The following is an 18,328-nucleotide window of genomic DNA, read 5'->3' on the forward strand; positions in this document are numbered from 1 at the left end:
AGTTCAAATCTGCGAGACGGGGTGAGTTCCCGTCTCTCAACCCCCGCTTCCCATGTGGGGACATGAAAGCAGCCTCCCAAGGATGGTAACACATCTGGCCATCCCCTGGGCAATATCCTTGCAGACAGCCAATTCTCTCACACCAGAAGCGACTTGCAGTACATTCTCAAGTCGTTTCCGGCACGATTTTTTAAAAACTCTTGATGTTCTCCAAGTTAGACATACCCAGTTCCCCAAGTCACGCCTCATAAGATATGGTTTCCAGATGCCCATTCCTTTTAATTTAAAGTATTAGAATATGATCAGAATCAGGACAATGGACTCTAAAGGTCTGTATCTTCTGTTCCAGTCATGCAAACACTCCTGATTTACTGTTTTATGAATTGTTTCTCTCACAAGTAATGAAGTGAGTTTTGTGGGGAATTTTGAATTGAAAAATCTGAACTAAGATCTAATTTAGGAGGTATAACATCTAATATACAGTACATGCTAATCATTATGTTGGTAAACTACCAACACAGGCATTTCAACATAAGAAAGTAGATTAAAATGTTAACCTTTTACTAATAGGAAAATTATTGTATCAATCTAGTTTCAGGGCCATACATATCTCAGAACACCCATACAAATAACTGGGGAAAGTATTGTGCATAACAGTACTGCAGGGTTTGGGGGGGTTTTTTTACAATTATATCTCCCTTGAGAGCTTTTTTCTCCATTAAAACAATATGGCTGTAAACAAAGCCGTTTGGATAATATTGTGTAATTTAAAGTACACAGGGCTAAAAAAAATGGCTTGTGGAAACTGGCTGGATATGTGGTGATCTGGAAGAAGATTTTCACCTGAAAAAAGCTGAATAAAACCCCTCTAGTCCTCAGGTTGCACCTCAGCATCCTAGGAAAGTTGATTATATATGAACATCCAATCCAGAGCTTGATGAACTCTAACATCCCTTCTACACTGCCATACAAAATCCAGATTATCTGCTTTGAACTGGAGTATATGACAGTGAAGACTAAAAGCAAACAATATGGATTATCTGTTTTGACAATATTATATGACAGTGTAGAAGGGGAGATCCAAGTGTACTAGGAAGAAATATATTTCGGGATGTTCATCTGTCATGAATTTCTCAGGATCTAAACAAGATGTACATTTTGCTTTTAAACTGACAGTGTTCCTTATATTAAAAAATACCCAACATGATCATGGATTTTGAAATGCCCAATCAACGTTCAGTTTTATCATTCAAAAAAATGATTTTAATGTTGGGAGTTCTGGTCTGAAATGACAGAATCACTGTGAGCAGCGAAATTAGATAAAGCTGCTGTTTTCACTCCTGAAATTTCTATGAATACTTCTGTTTTGTGTTTGTTTTTCCAATGAGTCAACTGAATAGTTTTTCCTAGTAAACCCCCTGGCTAATAGCACACTACTGGATCAGGCTAAAACCTCTAGTAATATTGTGTTGGTTGCTTGATACTGTCATATACTTTAAAGGCAACCGCAGAATTTTATGAAGTTAAGCTTTTTAAGAGTTCAAGGTTCTCCATTAGGAAATCATAACATTTCTCTTATAGCAATCCAGAAAATGATATAAATTCTCCTGACAAAACTTCATTATTTTAATCAATACAGAAATTATGTGGCTAAAAAGAATGCATATGTTTTATTCCAACAAAGTTGGCATATACTTTATTTCTGCATTTAATGTGCTGTTTGAAAATTTCTAAAATTGAGGCAACATAATCAAAACTTCATCTTTGAGTGCCTATTCAAAATCACTCTTTTTAATCTTCGTTCCTTTTAAAGTATTTACATCCAATTCTCAGAAAGGAAAGAACATTTCATCCCCGTTTAGAATAATCTTAAATGAAGCAACAGAAAATAAACGATGAATCATCACGATTGTAAGCTGTTTAATCATTCATTGTAAAATACTATGCCAACCCAAAATCTCCATCACTTCACACAGGCCTCATCAACACTTTTAATATTTTAGCGCCCTCTAGTGAAAAGACACTGCCACCACTAATTATATTCTGCAAAAAACACTGATACTTTAAAAAATTCTAAAATCAGGACAGTCAATAAAGAAATACACTCAGAAACAGGGGAATTCTAGGCATGAAACAATCAGGGCCAGCTAATATCTCCCAACCAAAGATTCTCCCAGGCAGGAAGCAGCCAAGCTTTGAAGCTGAAAGACCATTCAATGCTAATCAAGGTGGCAAATTGCAACATTCACACTTGACTCAGGGAGACAAGAGTTCTTTCTCCCACCCTGGACATTCTACAGATATATAAACCTCACTTGCCTAGTTTCCAACAGACCTCACAACCTCTGGGGATGCTTGCCATAGATGTGGGCAATGTCATGAGAGAATGCTTCTGGAACATGGCCATACAACCCGGAAAACTCACAGCAACCCCCTGATTCTGGCCATGAAAGCCTATGAGAACACACTGACACTTTTATTTGGAACTACAAGATTGAAAGGGATGTAGGATACTTCCAGCTTTATATAACCAACTGAAATGTTTTGCAGCAAAAGGGTTAAGCAAGTCTCTATCTGCCAGCCTAACAGTGAGGATCCAAGTGTCCCTGCATGCCTTTTCTCTTGCTAGGGACAGGGCATGAACAAAAAAATGTGTATCAAAATTCCATGTGACATACGGTTTGGATTTGCTACTCCTTCATAAATTTTTTAACATTGGAAGTTTCCTGACAATCAGTATCTCCAACTACTAACACAAGTGCTAATGGATATGGGGATATCAGAAAAAATGCTTTTGGAACCTTATGTTTGAAATGCTATACAAACAACCTCAAAAAAAATGAGGATTCCTAAGGAAGAATCTCCCTCTCAGAAAAAAGCTTAAAACAGTATGCATAAGATCAGCTGATTTTTAAAAAATAGAAAAAAATGGAGATGAGACAAGAGGAAAATAAGGGCCTGTTTCAGCTCTTTACAGACTGCAGTATCTGTAAGGACCTTGGAATAAAGTATTCCAGGCAGCAGTTAACAAAGACACACAAAGACCCACTTAACCCATTTATTCTATCACTACTGTCAAACCTTTGAACTCATACCTAAAGCTAGACACCAATGATCTTTTCAGGGAGGTGTAAAGTCTGCACAATGAAACAGGCTCCCTTATCCATGCTTTCATAGCAGCCAACTAATAAAAAAAGGAAGTCAGAAACTCCCCTTGCTAAACAGATTGGTAATAAGTATATTATGCAATAATCGCAGGATTGACAGGAGGTACATAACATCAGATTCGCTGAAGTTGCCTGTTATGAACTATTGCAGTGAACCTGACCCCACAGGTTTATTCAAAAACACGTAATGTTATATTCAATGTTTATGTTTGCACTTCAATAAAGGCTAACTATTTCGCATCCTTAAAAGAAATGTATTTTATAAGGCACTCTGGTAAAAAAGCAAATGCACACTGTATAACCCCCCGCAACACTTAATAATTTATTTTATTTATTTATTTACTGTATTTGTATACAGCCCCTCTCAGCCTACCGGCGACCCGAGGCGGTTTACAAGGCAAAATTCAATACCATAGAAACACAAGTACAATATAAAAACATTAACATCCACAAAATCATAACAATAACAATAAAACATAAATCAATAAATTCTCATTAAAAAAACATTGTCCATCTCATCGTGTTGTTCCAATTCCTAAATATTTGCAAATGCTTGCTCAAATAGCCATGTCTTGAGTTTTTTCTGAAATGTTAGGAGCAAAGAAGCCGATCTGGTCTCCCTTGGGAGGGTGTTCCATAGCCGAGGGGCCACCACTGAGAAGGCCCTGTCTCTCGCCCCCGCCAGACGTACTTGTGACAAAGGCGGGACCGAAAGCAGGGCCTCACCAGACCATCTTAAAGTCCTCAATGGTTCATAAGGGGAGATGTGTTCAGACAGGGAAGTTGGGCCAGAACCGTAATAACCATGGCTCTCATGGAAAAGGTCATTTTATGGGGCAGGGGGGAGGGGAGTATAATCATGTGCTTTATCATCTATCAAATATCATCTGGCCTTCAATTTCCAGCTGACTGTCCACCAAAGACCAATTCACCTGCAGTTGACGAAAGGAACAAGAGCCAAAAAGTGTATGTATATGAAGACCCCCAAACATGCTTTGAATATAGTATACTACTTTTCTTAACCAGCAGGAATGTCTTTAAAAAATAAATATTGAATACTTGGCCAAAAAGTTATCTATAAATTACCTTAGTTGAAAGAACTTTGAATGAACTCTGTTCTGGAATTATGGGATGAAGAAGATGGAGATTTAAGCTGCACTCTTCCTCTGAAGAAAGCTTCACCAACGCATTTAGCTGTTAAAGATACAACATATATCAAAAGCAAGCACAAGAAGATAGGCCTCCTAGGCAGGCTCCTTTTATCTCCTATGGGAAAATGAAGGCAAAGACCCTTCAGCAGGGACCTCTTAATTTATTTCAAGCATAACACAAGAATTTCAAATGACAATTTAAACTGCATTATTCAACAGTTAATTCAAAGTGTGCTAGAAAATAAACAGAAGATTCATGTTTAAGAGTCTTTGCCACCAACCCAGAAAGCTGTTATGTCAGTTTGATAAGCATTTTTTCGTTAAAGAATTGGTAACTTTCAAGTTACGCAAGAGCCATAAATAATTAAATGGAAAAGAGACATGGCTTTCTCTCTTGCTTTCTGCTTCACATGTTTTCATATCCAGAAAGAATATGAAGTAGCAACTGGCTGATTACACTCTACCCAAAACATCAAACTGTGAAGGAAATGCATTCACATTTCCCAAACAAGATTATTTTGTGGCATTTTGATATGGTGAGCATATACATTTGTTCCTCCACTTTTGTGGGGTCAGGGGTGTAGGCACCCAGCGAAAGTGGGAAAAAACACAAAGGGAAGTGGGGTTCCTTGATTTGTGGCATGCAAGAAGGCGTGCCCAGCTGCCAGTCTCAAAGCCTCTGCCCCCTCCCAAAGCCCAGTTAAATGTGCATGTTAACAAGGCAGCTCTGTCTCAGGACATTGGGATCACATCAGCACCATTCCCAAGTCCCAAAAATGAGCCACCCTATGAACATTCTCAAGACAGCCTCGCCTTCAGAAACTAGTCATGAAGGATGATCCTTCACCCCTATCCCAATCCCTGGGGATAGGGCTGCACTTAACCATTCACAAGGTGGGCCCATCTTCAGGAGCCAGGCAATACTGTGGGGATAACCCTTTGCGCCACTTCCTAAGGATGGGGCTTAATATATTTCACAGGGAGGCCATCTTCAGGAGCCAGAAACAATGTAGTGATCCCTTGCTCTCCCAACTCCGGATGCATCATTTTCCCATCTCCTGAAAATGGGGCCACCTTGTGAATGTTTAAAAACAACCCAACTTTTGAGAGCCATGTACAGCACTAGGCAGAACCCTTGCCCCCTCCATCTCCTGAGGACATAACAGATTTATGAATGTTCACACAGCAGCCACATCTTTGGGAGGCAGAGACAGTGGTACAAGTTCACCAAAAAAATCATAACTACGAATGTGGATGGCCAACTCTATATAATTAATAATAATAATTTTATTTGTAACTCACCCTATCTCTCCTAGAAACAATTTTTCTAATAACATTAACTGGAATCTCATTTCTTCCAGTTCTTCCCATCCTAGCTAAGCATCTGTTGACTTACGTTTGGGCTGTTACTTTAACCATACTCTTTCTTGGAAACTACACTGAAGCTAATGAAATAACATTCTCATATAAACTAACTACTCAGTTTGAACTACAGGCATTTGTTACCTCTCTCTCTAAGAAATGTATGTTGACCTCATCCTTCTTGACATTCTTGATCATAACAGTCACAATTACGTGAGATTCTGTTTGGTACCAGTCATACCTGAAAAAATATATATAAAAATATTTCATGTTTGTAAACATTCCATTTTCAAATCCTAAACAGATCTTTCCTCTGTACACAGAACCTCTCCCATTTTAACTTCATTGGAACAAAAGCAGAAGTCTGCATACCTTAACAGCTCTTGTTGTTTCAAACATTCAGACTGAGATGCACATCTCATCTACATTAAATTTAGGATCAGCCCTTATTATATTATAGATCATCAGTATGTAAAATGGGCAGGTACAGCGTAACACTAAACTATTGTTAAGTATTATAAAAATGAACTGCTGAGATTCTTGAATCACACAAATCAACACTATGCTGTCTGGCTCCCCATCGCTGAACAAGAAAAACTGAAATATACCAGAACTCTCTGCAATGCACAATGTTCCATCTGGGATAACTAGGTGTTCCTGAGCAAAAGTGACAGTTTAAGAAAGCTGAGAATCACTTAGTCTTAAATTATTTTTAAACTCATACTGCACTGCAATCTATCCAGACTGTAATGAATTTTCTTTGACTGTTCAAGATCATAGGCACTGATTCAGTACAACCTACAACTGCTGATGGCTTGTCTACAGCATCCTTTTGATTACTCACAAGCGTTTGTACTTATAGAGCAGAATTCATAGGCAAGAGCACAGTAAGAAACAAAGGCCAGAATATTGCAAAACAGTCCATATATTTTATATTAACATTAAGTATTTTTAACATATAGTTAGAAAAGGAAGACATCTTACTTGAGCTTAGTTGGCTGTGACTGCTGCGATCAAATCCAAATGTCATCCATTATAATGAAAAGATATTGGAAAATTAGAAGCATTTCACATCCAAATATCATTGATATTTTTTAGGTTATGGAAACAAGAGAGAGAGAAGTTCTGAGTGGTTCTCCCAATACTTGTAGAACTGTGCTTATCAAACAAGGATCCCTGGAATCTAGAGTTCTACAATAAGGCAGAACTGGAAAGAAGCTGTTTTTTAACAGGGATAATTTTGAATTCTGAAAATTATTGAGGGCTCCTCCAGTGCAGAAAGGTTGTAAAAGATTCCTCTAATGCATTAAAAAAAAACTTCAATTAGAGGACCACATTAAAATATATTTCAGACAGTTTTAAGGCTTTGTATTGGGGAAAAGAGCCAACATTTCATTTAAAGTATTTTTGTATCGCCTCCCATCTCACAAGCGTTCCTGAGGCAATTAGCAAATAAAAACCACTCAGAACAATACAGTGACAAAAACATTTAAAGACACGTTAAAAATCCTATTTAAAACACAACCCTAAAGTAATTAAAACATGGCACACATGAGATCTTAGATACCATTAACTATGTGCTGATTATTGCTAGATCTGCCCATGGGAACAACATGGATGTAAAAGGTAGGAATATTAAAAAAAACGTTATGTGAAGCAAGTCTAATGAGTTTTAAGCTTGTTACTCGCTCCTTCCACATAGTCTGCCTTGGGACTTCACAGTGGCTTTTTACTATTCAGTTGTGTCCATTTCCACTATCACTTCCCTACTAGAGGCTGTTCAGTTTGGATATGAAATGAGGCTGGTTTTTTACACCTAATTCTTACCCCAGAACTGTTTTGGCAGATACAGCTGAATATCATAGGCCATAAACAAGCAAATCTATTTCAAGCGGCTCCAAGAATGAGTTCATTAGTCTATAATGGCTGCCTCAACTTGTATGCCCAGCTACTGTTGATTTTCAGCACCCAGAGCCCCAGCAGGACAGTCTTGTAGACCAGCAACAGCTAAGAAACCAAGATGGTGCAAAGTACTCAATCAAAATACATTAGAATTTCAAAATTTGAAAAGCAGCTTGCAATGCACGAGGCTGTTCAGAGAGCACAACAAACTCAGCCTTTCAAAATCACCTACTAGTAATATCTCTGGACACAAAACATGATGGGAGCTGATAAAATTCTATTTCACCCTAGATCAATCTCCCTACTCCTTCACTCCCACATGATTCAGTCTCATGTTTATTGGGCCCACATATAAAGAAGAGCCTTACCACTTCAGAATGTGATCCTGCTGTGAGAGAGAAACAAATTGCAATTTTAACAAAAATAATTATTTCAGAAGCAGACACAAAGCAACTTCTATAACACAGGGTTTATAGATTTTTGCTTCAGTTAACTAAATGAGCTACTTTTAATGTCTAAGTTCCAATTAACATTTAATACAACACAATTATTTGAAGATAAGCACCACGAAAAACAGCCAAGTAAACATAAAGACTGCATTACTATCCTGCACGCTTTTCATAAAATAAGAAAACAGGGCATCAAAATTTCGCTGAAACAACCAGATACATAGCTTCAAAGAAACTACCGCTAATTAATTATTTTGTACAACATAAATGATTCATTTTATTGCATCCATCTGGGTTGAATCCAGATTTGATTGAATCCATCTGGGTTAAATCCAGATTTTGACATGTGTAGCTGAGTTGTCAAAAGCAGACATGCCTGTCTCCTCTTTCTCTCTATGGAAGTCCTTTTAACCCCTTAAAAGTGTTACAAAGAAGGTAGAGGATCTTCCATTATACTACTCGCAGTGGCACTTTATGTGAGCAAGCCCTTAAGCCAGGAGATGGAACGTCATTGATCCAACCTAACATTCTTTCTCTCCTATACTATACATTGATATCAAGATGAAATTCTAGAATGATCAGAAATAATTTTATGGAAGTCCCTCAGAGCGGTGCTCTAAAATCAAAACTTCAAATGTTTTGCACAAAGATACAAGGAAACAAGATAAACAGTTATAATAATCAAAATGTTAGCTCTATAAGTCACTACAATATTTATTCTACACAAAGCTCAAGCAGTAAAATTAGTGAATCCTAAACTAAGGATGAAAGTAAAAGGGGTGGGGAAACAGGCATGCTAGTCCCCCTTTCTTTTCTCTTTCCATCTCAATATATATGACATTAACTGTTCTATGTTTACTACTGAAAATAATATTGTGTGTGTCTCTCCCCGCCCCATCCAATGTTAAAATAATACTGACACATGGAAGTCTTTCACTGCAATTCTAGCTGCATAGAAGATTGTTCATGTGTTGCTTTTTTATTTATATTAAGGGCAAAGAAATATACTGGCGGCCATTCAGAGGCTGTTAGACTGCAAAATTCCCACTATTTCTCAATACAGTCTCTGGTGGATAGGACTGATGGAAGCTGTAGTCTGTAGCCCACTTCTGTATAACTACACTTTGATCTCACCAAATTAATACGCCATTTTCTTTCATCTTTCTTTCTTTGCTCAATATTTACTTGGTTTATCATAAACTAAACTATAATTTTATAAATAATCTTAAACTACAATCCCAAATTCTCAGATGTTCTCACACACAAACGCACATGCACACACACACTGATAAAAGCAAATGCTGAAATGGGAATCAGGGCAAGCTAGGCTTCTACTTAAGCTTTACAAGTAGGTTCATTTCTACACCAGAAACTCCACTTGAAAAAGCAAATATAATGTACGGGAATGAGAGAATAGAGGCTATGGAGAGTTATTATGGTGTAAATGAAAGCCAGAAAAACTTCCACATTCTTAGCAGAAAGCATTCCCAACATAAAGTATTGCTTACTATTGATGGCTTCTTCACATCTTTTAATCCAAATAGTAAAATCTGTATCAGCACCTAGAACATTTAAAAAGATGTCTATTGTGATCACTGTCAACTACCAAAAATTGTCAGCCATTTCTTTAAGATAATAAGTCTGCAGGATCCTCTATGGTACGCATACTTTCAGAATATGCTATTCACAGCTTCTGTTTATAATTTATTTATTTACAGTATTTATACCCTTCTCACCCTGAAGGGGGCTCAGAGCGGCTTACAAAACACAAATATGGCAAACATTTGATGCCGATTATACAATGAACAAGGACAGACAACATAACCAGAGGTAAAGGCAGTTTTTCCAATCTTATTTCCAGCTGAGGAGCTTTCCTCTAATCAGTGTCCTTGCCTTTATTACCTCCCCGCTAAAAGCGGTACCTATTTTATCTACTCTCATTTCTCCTTTCGACCTGCTAGGTGGACAAGTGAGCTGAAGTTAACTAAGGGTGCTCAACCCCGATCCAGGCTCGAACTGCCAACCTTCTGATTGGCGATTTTTCTGCAGAACAGCGGTTTAGCTTGCTGTCCTAATCCTGGTTAAGATTACAGCTGTCACAGCTGAAGGAACCTAAAGCCCCCTAGAAGTATTGTAAGATTAAAAACAGGGCAAACTCCTCCCAGTTTGATATGTCCATTTGGAGGAAGAGAGATGTTGAGCCCTCTTCCTGCAACATAATAATAAATCTAAAACTAAAAGGTTTGGATTTTTGTTTCTGTGCTGCCCAGCAATAAACTTCAGCAACATTGGCAGAAAGGACCAAGGAGGAAAGTAAGGAAATGAAGAATTGGCTACAGAATTTAAGTAGCTCACTCATCTTTGATCTAAGTGAACACTATTGTACTTCTGATGTAGCATTCCAGAGTCATCACAACCCATAACAACTCCATCATGTATCTTAAACATAATTAATCCTATTCTAAATATGGAAGGAGCAAGCTAGAATTGATGGATTTTAACAGTGAACAAAGCTCTTTCTACTTCTTTGGTAATGAGTGTTTCAAACTCAAGGCTTGCTTCTGAATAGGATTTCTCTAAGTTACTACTATTTGTCCTGAAGTCCAGGAGCAAAAGATAAACAGATATATGTTGCAATAAATGATATAGGAGCAGTGAACACAGTTACTATCTAGCTGGATGCACCCTGCAAATTACACAAAAGGACAAAAACCTAGTAAGTGTGTAGTTGTCAATACGTAACGTGAACATTCCCTCACATTTTTCATTAACAGTTATCTCAAAGCATCCAATGGATGCTTTCATGGGTTACCTATTAAAGTATTTCAAAATTAACTAGACAATCAATAACAAACATTTATAAGCAGTTAACAAGCAGTCAGTTGTTCTAGGATTTAGTGAACTATGTAGTGAAAAAGATTGATATGAAAACTAAAGTAAAAGTGTCAAGACCTTATCCAGGATAAACTGTGCCCACTGCCTTCAACTGACATACGAGTGAGGAAAGGATACATGATCAGACTTACCATCCAGTTTTTGTCCCTCGTTGAGAGACTTCAGTGCTGATATGTAGTTTTTCGTATGATATTCACCAATCCTGATGAATATGTAATAGAAGAGAATGAAAATATTGCTTTCCGATACAAATTACCACCTAAAGATACAAGAAATTTAGCTTTGCATAATATTTGATATGAAGAAAGATACGCAAATACCTTGTTTGCAAATTGCAAAAATGACTATACAGCAAAACAACAACAAATTGATTAGTCTCTTGGGCTTTTAGGTTCCTGGGGTTATTTGGGGAACTGATTCAGAACATTGTACTGGATAGACCACATCAGCTCTAGTTTCTTAGATATAGTTTATATATCTTTCGCGGGGAGAAGGGTGGGGTATAAATATAGGAAATAAAATAAATGAACTTTATTTGTACCCTGCCCCATCTCCCTAAGGGACTCAAGCCAGCTCACAACATCAATACATACAACACAATATATAAAATAAAATAAACAAATAATACATCAATCAATATAAAACGAACAAGATAAACCAAAATAACAATAAAATAAACTTTATTTATATCCCACCACCATCTCCCTGAAGGGACTTGGAGTGGATTACAAGGCACATATAACATACAAGTAAAAACGGTACAAAAGTATAAAACGAGTCACAAAATTATAACAACCCCTGTCAACACATGTAGAATAAAGTCAAAATAATACAATTTTTAAAAAACAGTAGTTAAAACGAACTGCAGTCAATTCATAAGGTGCCAAGTGTCAGCTTCATATGGGCCCATTCAGCCTACTCAAGGTCAAATTTATTTATTTATTTATTTTATTTACTTCGCTTATATACTGCAATTCTCAGCCCAAGGGCGACTCAAACACAAGTAGTTTATCATGGTTTTCTATGGGTGCGCAGATGAAGACTGGCAGATGGCATATGTCCTATATTTCAACAGTTAGAGCCGATAGGGCCGATAGCTTTTATAGCTGTCGCGTTGCACAGCAGACATGGTCAGCTTCTGGTCTAGTAAGACTCCTAAGCTCTCTTCCACATGCATAGTTTTCGAGTCAGGTGTCACCACTCCAATACTTCTGAATTTTTTCGGCCTTACATTTCTTCCTGTTGAAATTCATTTTGTTAGTTTTGGCCCAGATCTCTAAATTGTTAAAGTCATTTTGAACACCATTCTGATGTTCAAAATTGCAGCCAAATTTAATAAGCATGCTTTTTTATTATTTTATCCAACCTATTTATAAAGATGTTGAGTAGCACAGGTCCCAGCACAGAACCTTATGGAACCCCACTAGTCACTTATCTCTAGGATGAAGAGAAGCCATTGGAAAGCAGCCTTTGGGTGCATCCAGTCAACCAAGTACAAATCCATCTAATAGTAGCCTTGTTCAGCCCATACTGAATAAATTTATTTGAAAAAAATACCATGGGGAATCTTGTCAAAGGCCTTACTGAAGACACACAGCATTCCCTTCATCTACAAAAACTTTATCAGAAAATGCAAGAGGATTACTATGGTATGACTTGTTTTTCAGAAACCCATGTTGAGTTTCAGTAATCACCCCACTCCTTTCTAGATGCTACGACTGTCTGGCACTGGAGACAGTCTTTTAAGGCAGATGTACTAGCTCTTTACCTATTCTGTACTAAGTAAAGAAAAAGGTTTTCCCCTGACATTAAGTCCAGTCATGTCCAACTCTGAGGGTTGGTGCTCATCTCCATTTCTAAGCCAAAGAGCCAGCGTTGTCTATAGACACCTCCTAGGGCATGTGGCTGGCATGACTGCATAAAGCGTCGTTGCCTTCCTGCCAGAACGGTACCTATTGATCTACTCACATTTGCATGCTTTCAAACTGCTAGGTTGGCAGAAGCTGGGGCTAACAGTAGGAGCTCACATCGCTCCCCGGATTAGAACCTGTGACCTCTGGATCAGCAAATTCAGCAGTTTAACCAACCGAGCCACCAGGAATTCCTGTATTGCTTTTCCCCTATTGCATCATTTGTTCCATTTTTCTCAGATTTGGGAGATAATTGAGACAAAGAAGTTGATTATTAGTTCTGCCTTTTCACTGTTACCACTTCCTTCTTCCTTTTGCTATGGACACAATCCAAACCACAACCTCTGTAATCATTATGTAATTACATTTATTTCTCATAGAATTAGAAAGTGGTTGTAAATTTTCTGGTCTATAAATAAAAGTTAACAATCAACTTGTACTATGTTAACTTCTTTGAGTCCCCTAGGGGTGAGAAAAGTGGTATATAAATACTGTAAATAAATAAATACATGTTATGTCAGCAACATGTCCTGTAAGTATTTTACACTTTGTAATTGTAAATGTTTTTGCAAGGATGGAAGACCTCACCCCCACCCCCAGTCTTCCTAATTCTCCCTTAGAACTATGACATGCTGTTATAGAGGGCTTTCCACTACAAAAAAAAACTTTGCAGAAGGGTTTTGCATAGGTAAGCAAGACAAGCAAAAATGAAGTGGGAGATCACTTTCTGCTTGCGCAATACTAGTCAGCATTTTCACAAAATAGTGGGACTAACACCATTAACAGTCACTTACCCTTGTCTGAGAAAGGCTTTAGCATTATTGGGATCAAGAGACAGTGTCCTCTTTGCATCTGTAATGGCATCTGCAAAAAGTAATTCATTTTTCAACTGCTGCATTACTGTGGTTTTTAAGCATAAAATACTTTTGATAGATTGAACATTGACATCCTGTGGACACTCAGTAACTGGCACTCATTCTTTCATACTAGTAAGGATTGTAAATCTCAGTGTTACTGGAGTTATCCGAAATAAAATATATGTAACTGTTCCAGGAAAAAAGGCAAAAGCTAAAGTATCTCAATTTTTTTCTAAACATGTACAGTATCATAAATTCCAAACTTCTAATTCAGGTGACAAGGAAGAAGTATTTCATGTTAAGCTCAAATTTTCAGAGGGAATTCTGTCCGTAAAAGCTTATTAAATGATACAATTATTTTTGGTTTTTGAAATTCCATTAGCCATGTTCCAGTGAAAAGAATAGCAAAATCGCAACTTCAGTTTTATGAACGAAACAGGTGTGTTCAAAAACAAATCAAAGTTTTAGTGCATCATTAACTCTGTATTTTAGGTTATAAATCACATCAAATAAGAAACGTTACCATGGTAATTTTGTAGAAGAATGTACGCATAAGCTCTTTGACAATAATACTCTGCATCATCTGGCTTCTGTTCTATGGCTGCTGTCAGCTTCTGCAAGTGTAAATACAAAAAAATAAACTTGACATTTTTTTTTACAAATCTTTGTATATCACATAGTAACATGATTTGCCTGACATATCCAACAGCTTCAATTAGCACAATGCAGCTTTAAGAGAATTACACCAGAGGAAAAATTCTTCACTTAAGAGCATAGCTGACTATAACTGAGATAAAAGCTCCACAGACAGAGCTAAAAAAACAGAGATGAATTATAGATAGAAAATACATCATTTTGAGGAAAGTAGTAAGAACTTGCTTCTCAATTGTCACAATGTATATAAGCATCTATTTATTACATAAATCAAAATGATCCTTTAATTCCTCTCAATGATATCAAATCATTTTTTCTTCATTCCAAAAGGTCTACAGCACATGCACAAGCTTTTTTTATATAAAGCATAAACGGATTCTCTTTCTGCATAAAGATGTGCAAACCTAAACACTGGTTAGCACACATTTTAGTGCATCAAATGTTAGCTCTGTTTCTGGCTATGTTTGGCCTGCTGATTCAAAAAAATGTACCCTATCAGCTCTTGTTTTTGAGATACAGAACTTGTGTTCGCCCATAGAAAACCATAACAACCATAAATAAGAAATGAAAGCCAATGCGGTCTTGTTGTTCATTCGTTCAGTCGTCTCCGACTCTTCGTGACCTCATGGACCAGCCCACGCCAGAGCTCCCTGTCGGCCGTCACCACCCCCAGCTCCTTCAAGGTCAGTCCAGTCACTTCAAGGATGCCATCCATCCATCTTGCCCTTGGTCGGCCCCTCTTCCTTTTGCCTTCCACTTTCCCCAGCATAATTGTCTTCTCTAGGCTTTGCTGTCTCCTCATGATGTGGCCAAAGTACTTCAACTTTGTCTCTAGTATCTTTCCCTCCAGTGAGCAGTTGGGCTTTATTTCCTGGAGGATGGACTGGTTGGATCTTCTCACAGTCCAAGGCACTCTCAGAACTTTCCTCCAACACCACAGCTCGAAAGCATCTATCTTCCTTCGCTCAGCCTTCCCTAAGGTCCAGTTCTCACATCCGTAGGTTACCGTAGGTTAGGGAATACCATGGCTTTGACTAGGCGGATCTTTGTTGCCAGTCTGATGTCTCTACTCTTTACTATTTTATCGAGACTGGACATTGCTCTCCTCCCAAGAAGTAAGCGTCTTCTGATTTCCTGGCCACAGTCTGCATCTGCAGTAATCTTTGCACCTAGAAATACAAAGTCTGTCACGGCCTGCACGGTTTCTCCCTCTATTTTCCAGTTGTCAATCATTCTTGTTGCCATAATCTTGGTTTTTTTGACGTTTAGCTGCAACCCGGCTTTTGCGCTTTCTTCTTTCACCTTGATTAGAAGGCTCCTCAGCTCCTCCTCGCTTTCGGCCATCAGAGTGGTGTCATCTGCATATCTGAGGTTGTTAACGTTTCTTCCAGCAATTTTTAACCAATTTTTAATGTGGTCTATCCAATGCAATTTTCTGAATCAGTGCCCCTAATAACCCCAGAAACAGACCTAAAAAGGTGTTGTTGTTGGACTGTGTTATTGGTGGCCAAGCTGCATTTACGATGCTGTAACCCACTGAGTGACATCAGGCAAGTCACATTATTACAGCCTTAGAGGACGGCACTAGCAAATTAATTCTAAAGAAATCTTGCCAGAAAAATACTGCACTGTAATAAGTTCACCTCAAGGTTGTAAATAATCAACTGCAATATCAAATACACAAGTTATCTAGTTTCTACCATTGCCATTTGCTTTCTCATCCTATTGTAGCCTATGTTACATTCTTCACTGACAGTCTATATACCAAAACCCAGTACGTGCTATAGTCATTCAAAGCTCTACAGATGCCTGACTTACCAGAATGAAGCAAATATCCAATTGCTTCCACTTGCTCATGCTGATGAGTTTTCCCCTTCAGGATAACACAGTGGTAGAAAATTGGGCCCAGGTTTTGCAACCCATAAACAATCCCTCAGTCTTCAAAAACCACCTTTTTAAAAATTAATTGACAGAAACCCCGCCTGAACATAGCAGCAGAGGAGGAAATAAGTAAGGAAGTTTTGGCATTCTGATAGCAGAAACCCACATGCTGTTTAAAAAAAACTTAGCCTGTTTCAGAAAGTAGCAAGCCATAATAAACAATACCTAGTTTTGAAAATATGGCGCTTCCCACAATGAAAAGTTAAACCTATTACTGTGTTCTCTGCAAGGTTTATTCAGAGGTTTGCCTTTGCCTTACTCTGCCTCACCAAACTACAAATCCAAGGAGTCACAGTAGTTAAAGTGGTAATCCGACAATTCAGATGCATTTCTAGTCCTACACTTAAACCACTACATCAGACTGGATCTCAAAGAAACCACATCTTCTATCAACGCCATAAATTTTCTTTCAGCCCAAGATGAAGATTAGGGCTGTGTATAGGCAGCTACATTAAATTATGTCTCTGATACTATTTAGTCTTCTCATACTCATAATACCAATGATTGTATTAAGGTGTTCACATTTTTCAAGTGTACACTGTGAAAAACAAACTGAGTGGGAAATGCAGCACTTCGATGTGTTAACATTTAGGATGGAGGAGAGAGAAGAAAGAAGAGGCACCTGGCAGCACCTCTTTCACTAACGAATTTTTAATTTTGCATGCACTTTCAAAGATATAAGTCTCGCCTATAAAGCATACCTATACAGTGGTGGGATTCTAATAGAATATTATAGGACACAGAAAAATGCAACTCAAGTCCTATGTCATAAATGTTCAAAGAGATGTGTTTCTGAGAATTAGCCTGAAACAAAATAAATTAAGGAAACTGGCATTTATATCTTCAGGAAAATTCCTGAAGCCCACACTGTATTCGCAGTCCCTATAGAGCCCTACCATTATATTGTTTCAAAGTCCTTTTTGACCACCAAATAGCACATCATCCCCAGGGCCGTTCCACACAGCCCTGTATTCCAGAATATCAAGGCAAAAAATCCCCCATTATCTGCTTTGAACTGGGTTATCTAAGCCCACACTCAGATAAGGTGGGATTTTCTACCTTGATGTTCTGTGATATAGAGCTGTGTGAAAGGGCCCACAGGCATTTTAGGTCCAGTATTTTTTTCTTTAAAAAATGAAGTAGATCCCGGTTCTCTTCTAGGCTAGTTCCACTACTTGCTATTGCAGTAGTCTCACGTATCCAACATAAACGGGCTGGCAGAACATTAGATAAGCGAAAATGTTAGATAATAAGGAGGGATTAAGGAAAACCCTGTTAAATGTAAAATTAAATTATGATTTTACAAATTAAGCACCAAAACATCATATTTTACCACAAATCAACAGAAAAAGTGGTTCAGTACATGGCAAGGTTATGTAGTACTTGCTGTATTTACAAATTTAGAATCAAAACATCAAAACGTATGGAAACAGCTGCCTCGATGAGAGGCAGACTGCATTGGATACTACAAACGTTGGATAAGCAAGACTCTACTGTAATCGCTTTACCACTTAAAAGAGGATTCCTCCCAAAAAGAATGTCTCCAGATGAAATGCAATCCATAACGGCCCAAATTGTACAGATAGATGTACAAGAAATGCATGATTTGTATAAGAAGTGTAATTCTAGGCAAAGTATATACTGCTGGTTATTGTTAACTGCTGACAAGTTGACCCTGTAACTGAGAGACCTCCAAGTCATTCTAACGTGGAACCCTAGGGTTTGATGAAACACAGTTTGGGAACCTCTGCTCTACAATGTTAAAGAACTTTCTTAAAACCTTAACTTAACCACCTGCTTCGCCATATGCTTGGGTGCACAGAAACATTTTAACTGCTTTTTGAAGGGGGCAACGAGAGGGCCATTTTGATTTCCTTCAGAAGGGAATTCCAGAAGTAGGGGGCAAATGCAGAGAAAGCCCTCTCTCTTGTACCCAACAGCCGGATTTGAGGCAGGAGCGCCTCCCCTGATCGCAGTGTCTGGACAGGTTTGTATAAAGAGAGGTGGTTGGCCAAACACTCTGGACCCAAATAATTTAGG

The 18,328-nt window shown here is 38.0% G+C and overlaps 1 protein-coding gene across 4 annotated transcripts in view; it reads right to left on the reverse strand.

The window, feature by feature from the left end:
- The window catches only part of SUGT1 (SGT1 homolog, MIS12 kinetochore complex assembly cochaperone), a 29,356-nt gene that overhangs the window by 8,326 nt on the left and 2,702 nt on the right, over positions 1-18,328 (reverse strand). Inside the window, exons 3-10 of one of the 4 annotated variants that reach the window (XM_067466917.1) lie at positions 14,217-14,307; positions 13,631-13,700; positions 11,058-11,128; positions 9,540-9,593; positions 7,951-7,967; positions 6,665-6,684; positions 5,825-5,921; positions 4,254-4,361 (exon numbers count right to left, since the gene is read on the reverse strand). In XM_067466917.1, coding sequence (XP_067323018.1) covers positions 4,254-4,361; positions 5,825-5,921; positions 6,665-6,684; positions 7,951-7,967; positions 9,540-9,593; positions 11,058-11,128; positions 13,631-13,700; positions 14,217-14,307 — 528 coding nt within the window. Of the gene's footprint in view, positions 1-4,253; positions 4,362-5,824; positions 5,922-6,664; positions 6,688-7,950; positions 7,971-9,539; positions 9,594-11,057; positions 11,129-13,630; positions 13,701-14,216; positions 14,308-18,328 lie in introns of all 4 variants that reach the window. The other 3 variants (XM_067466916.1, XM_060769374.2, XM_060769373.2) reach the window with 3 other exon arrangements.

The sequence above is a fragment of the Anolis sagrei genome, chromosome 3, assembly GCF_037176765.1.
Source record: "Anolis sagrei isolate rAnoSag1 chromosome 3, rAnoSag1.mat, whole genome shotgun sequence".
Lineage (NCBI taxonomy): Eukaryota > Metazoa > Chordata > Lepidosauria > Squamata > Dactyloidae > Anolis > Anolis sagrei.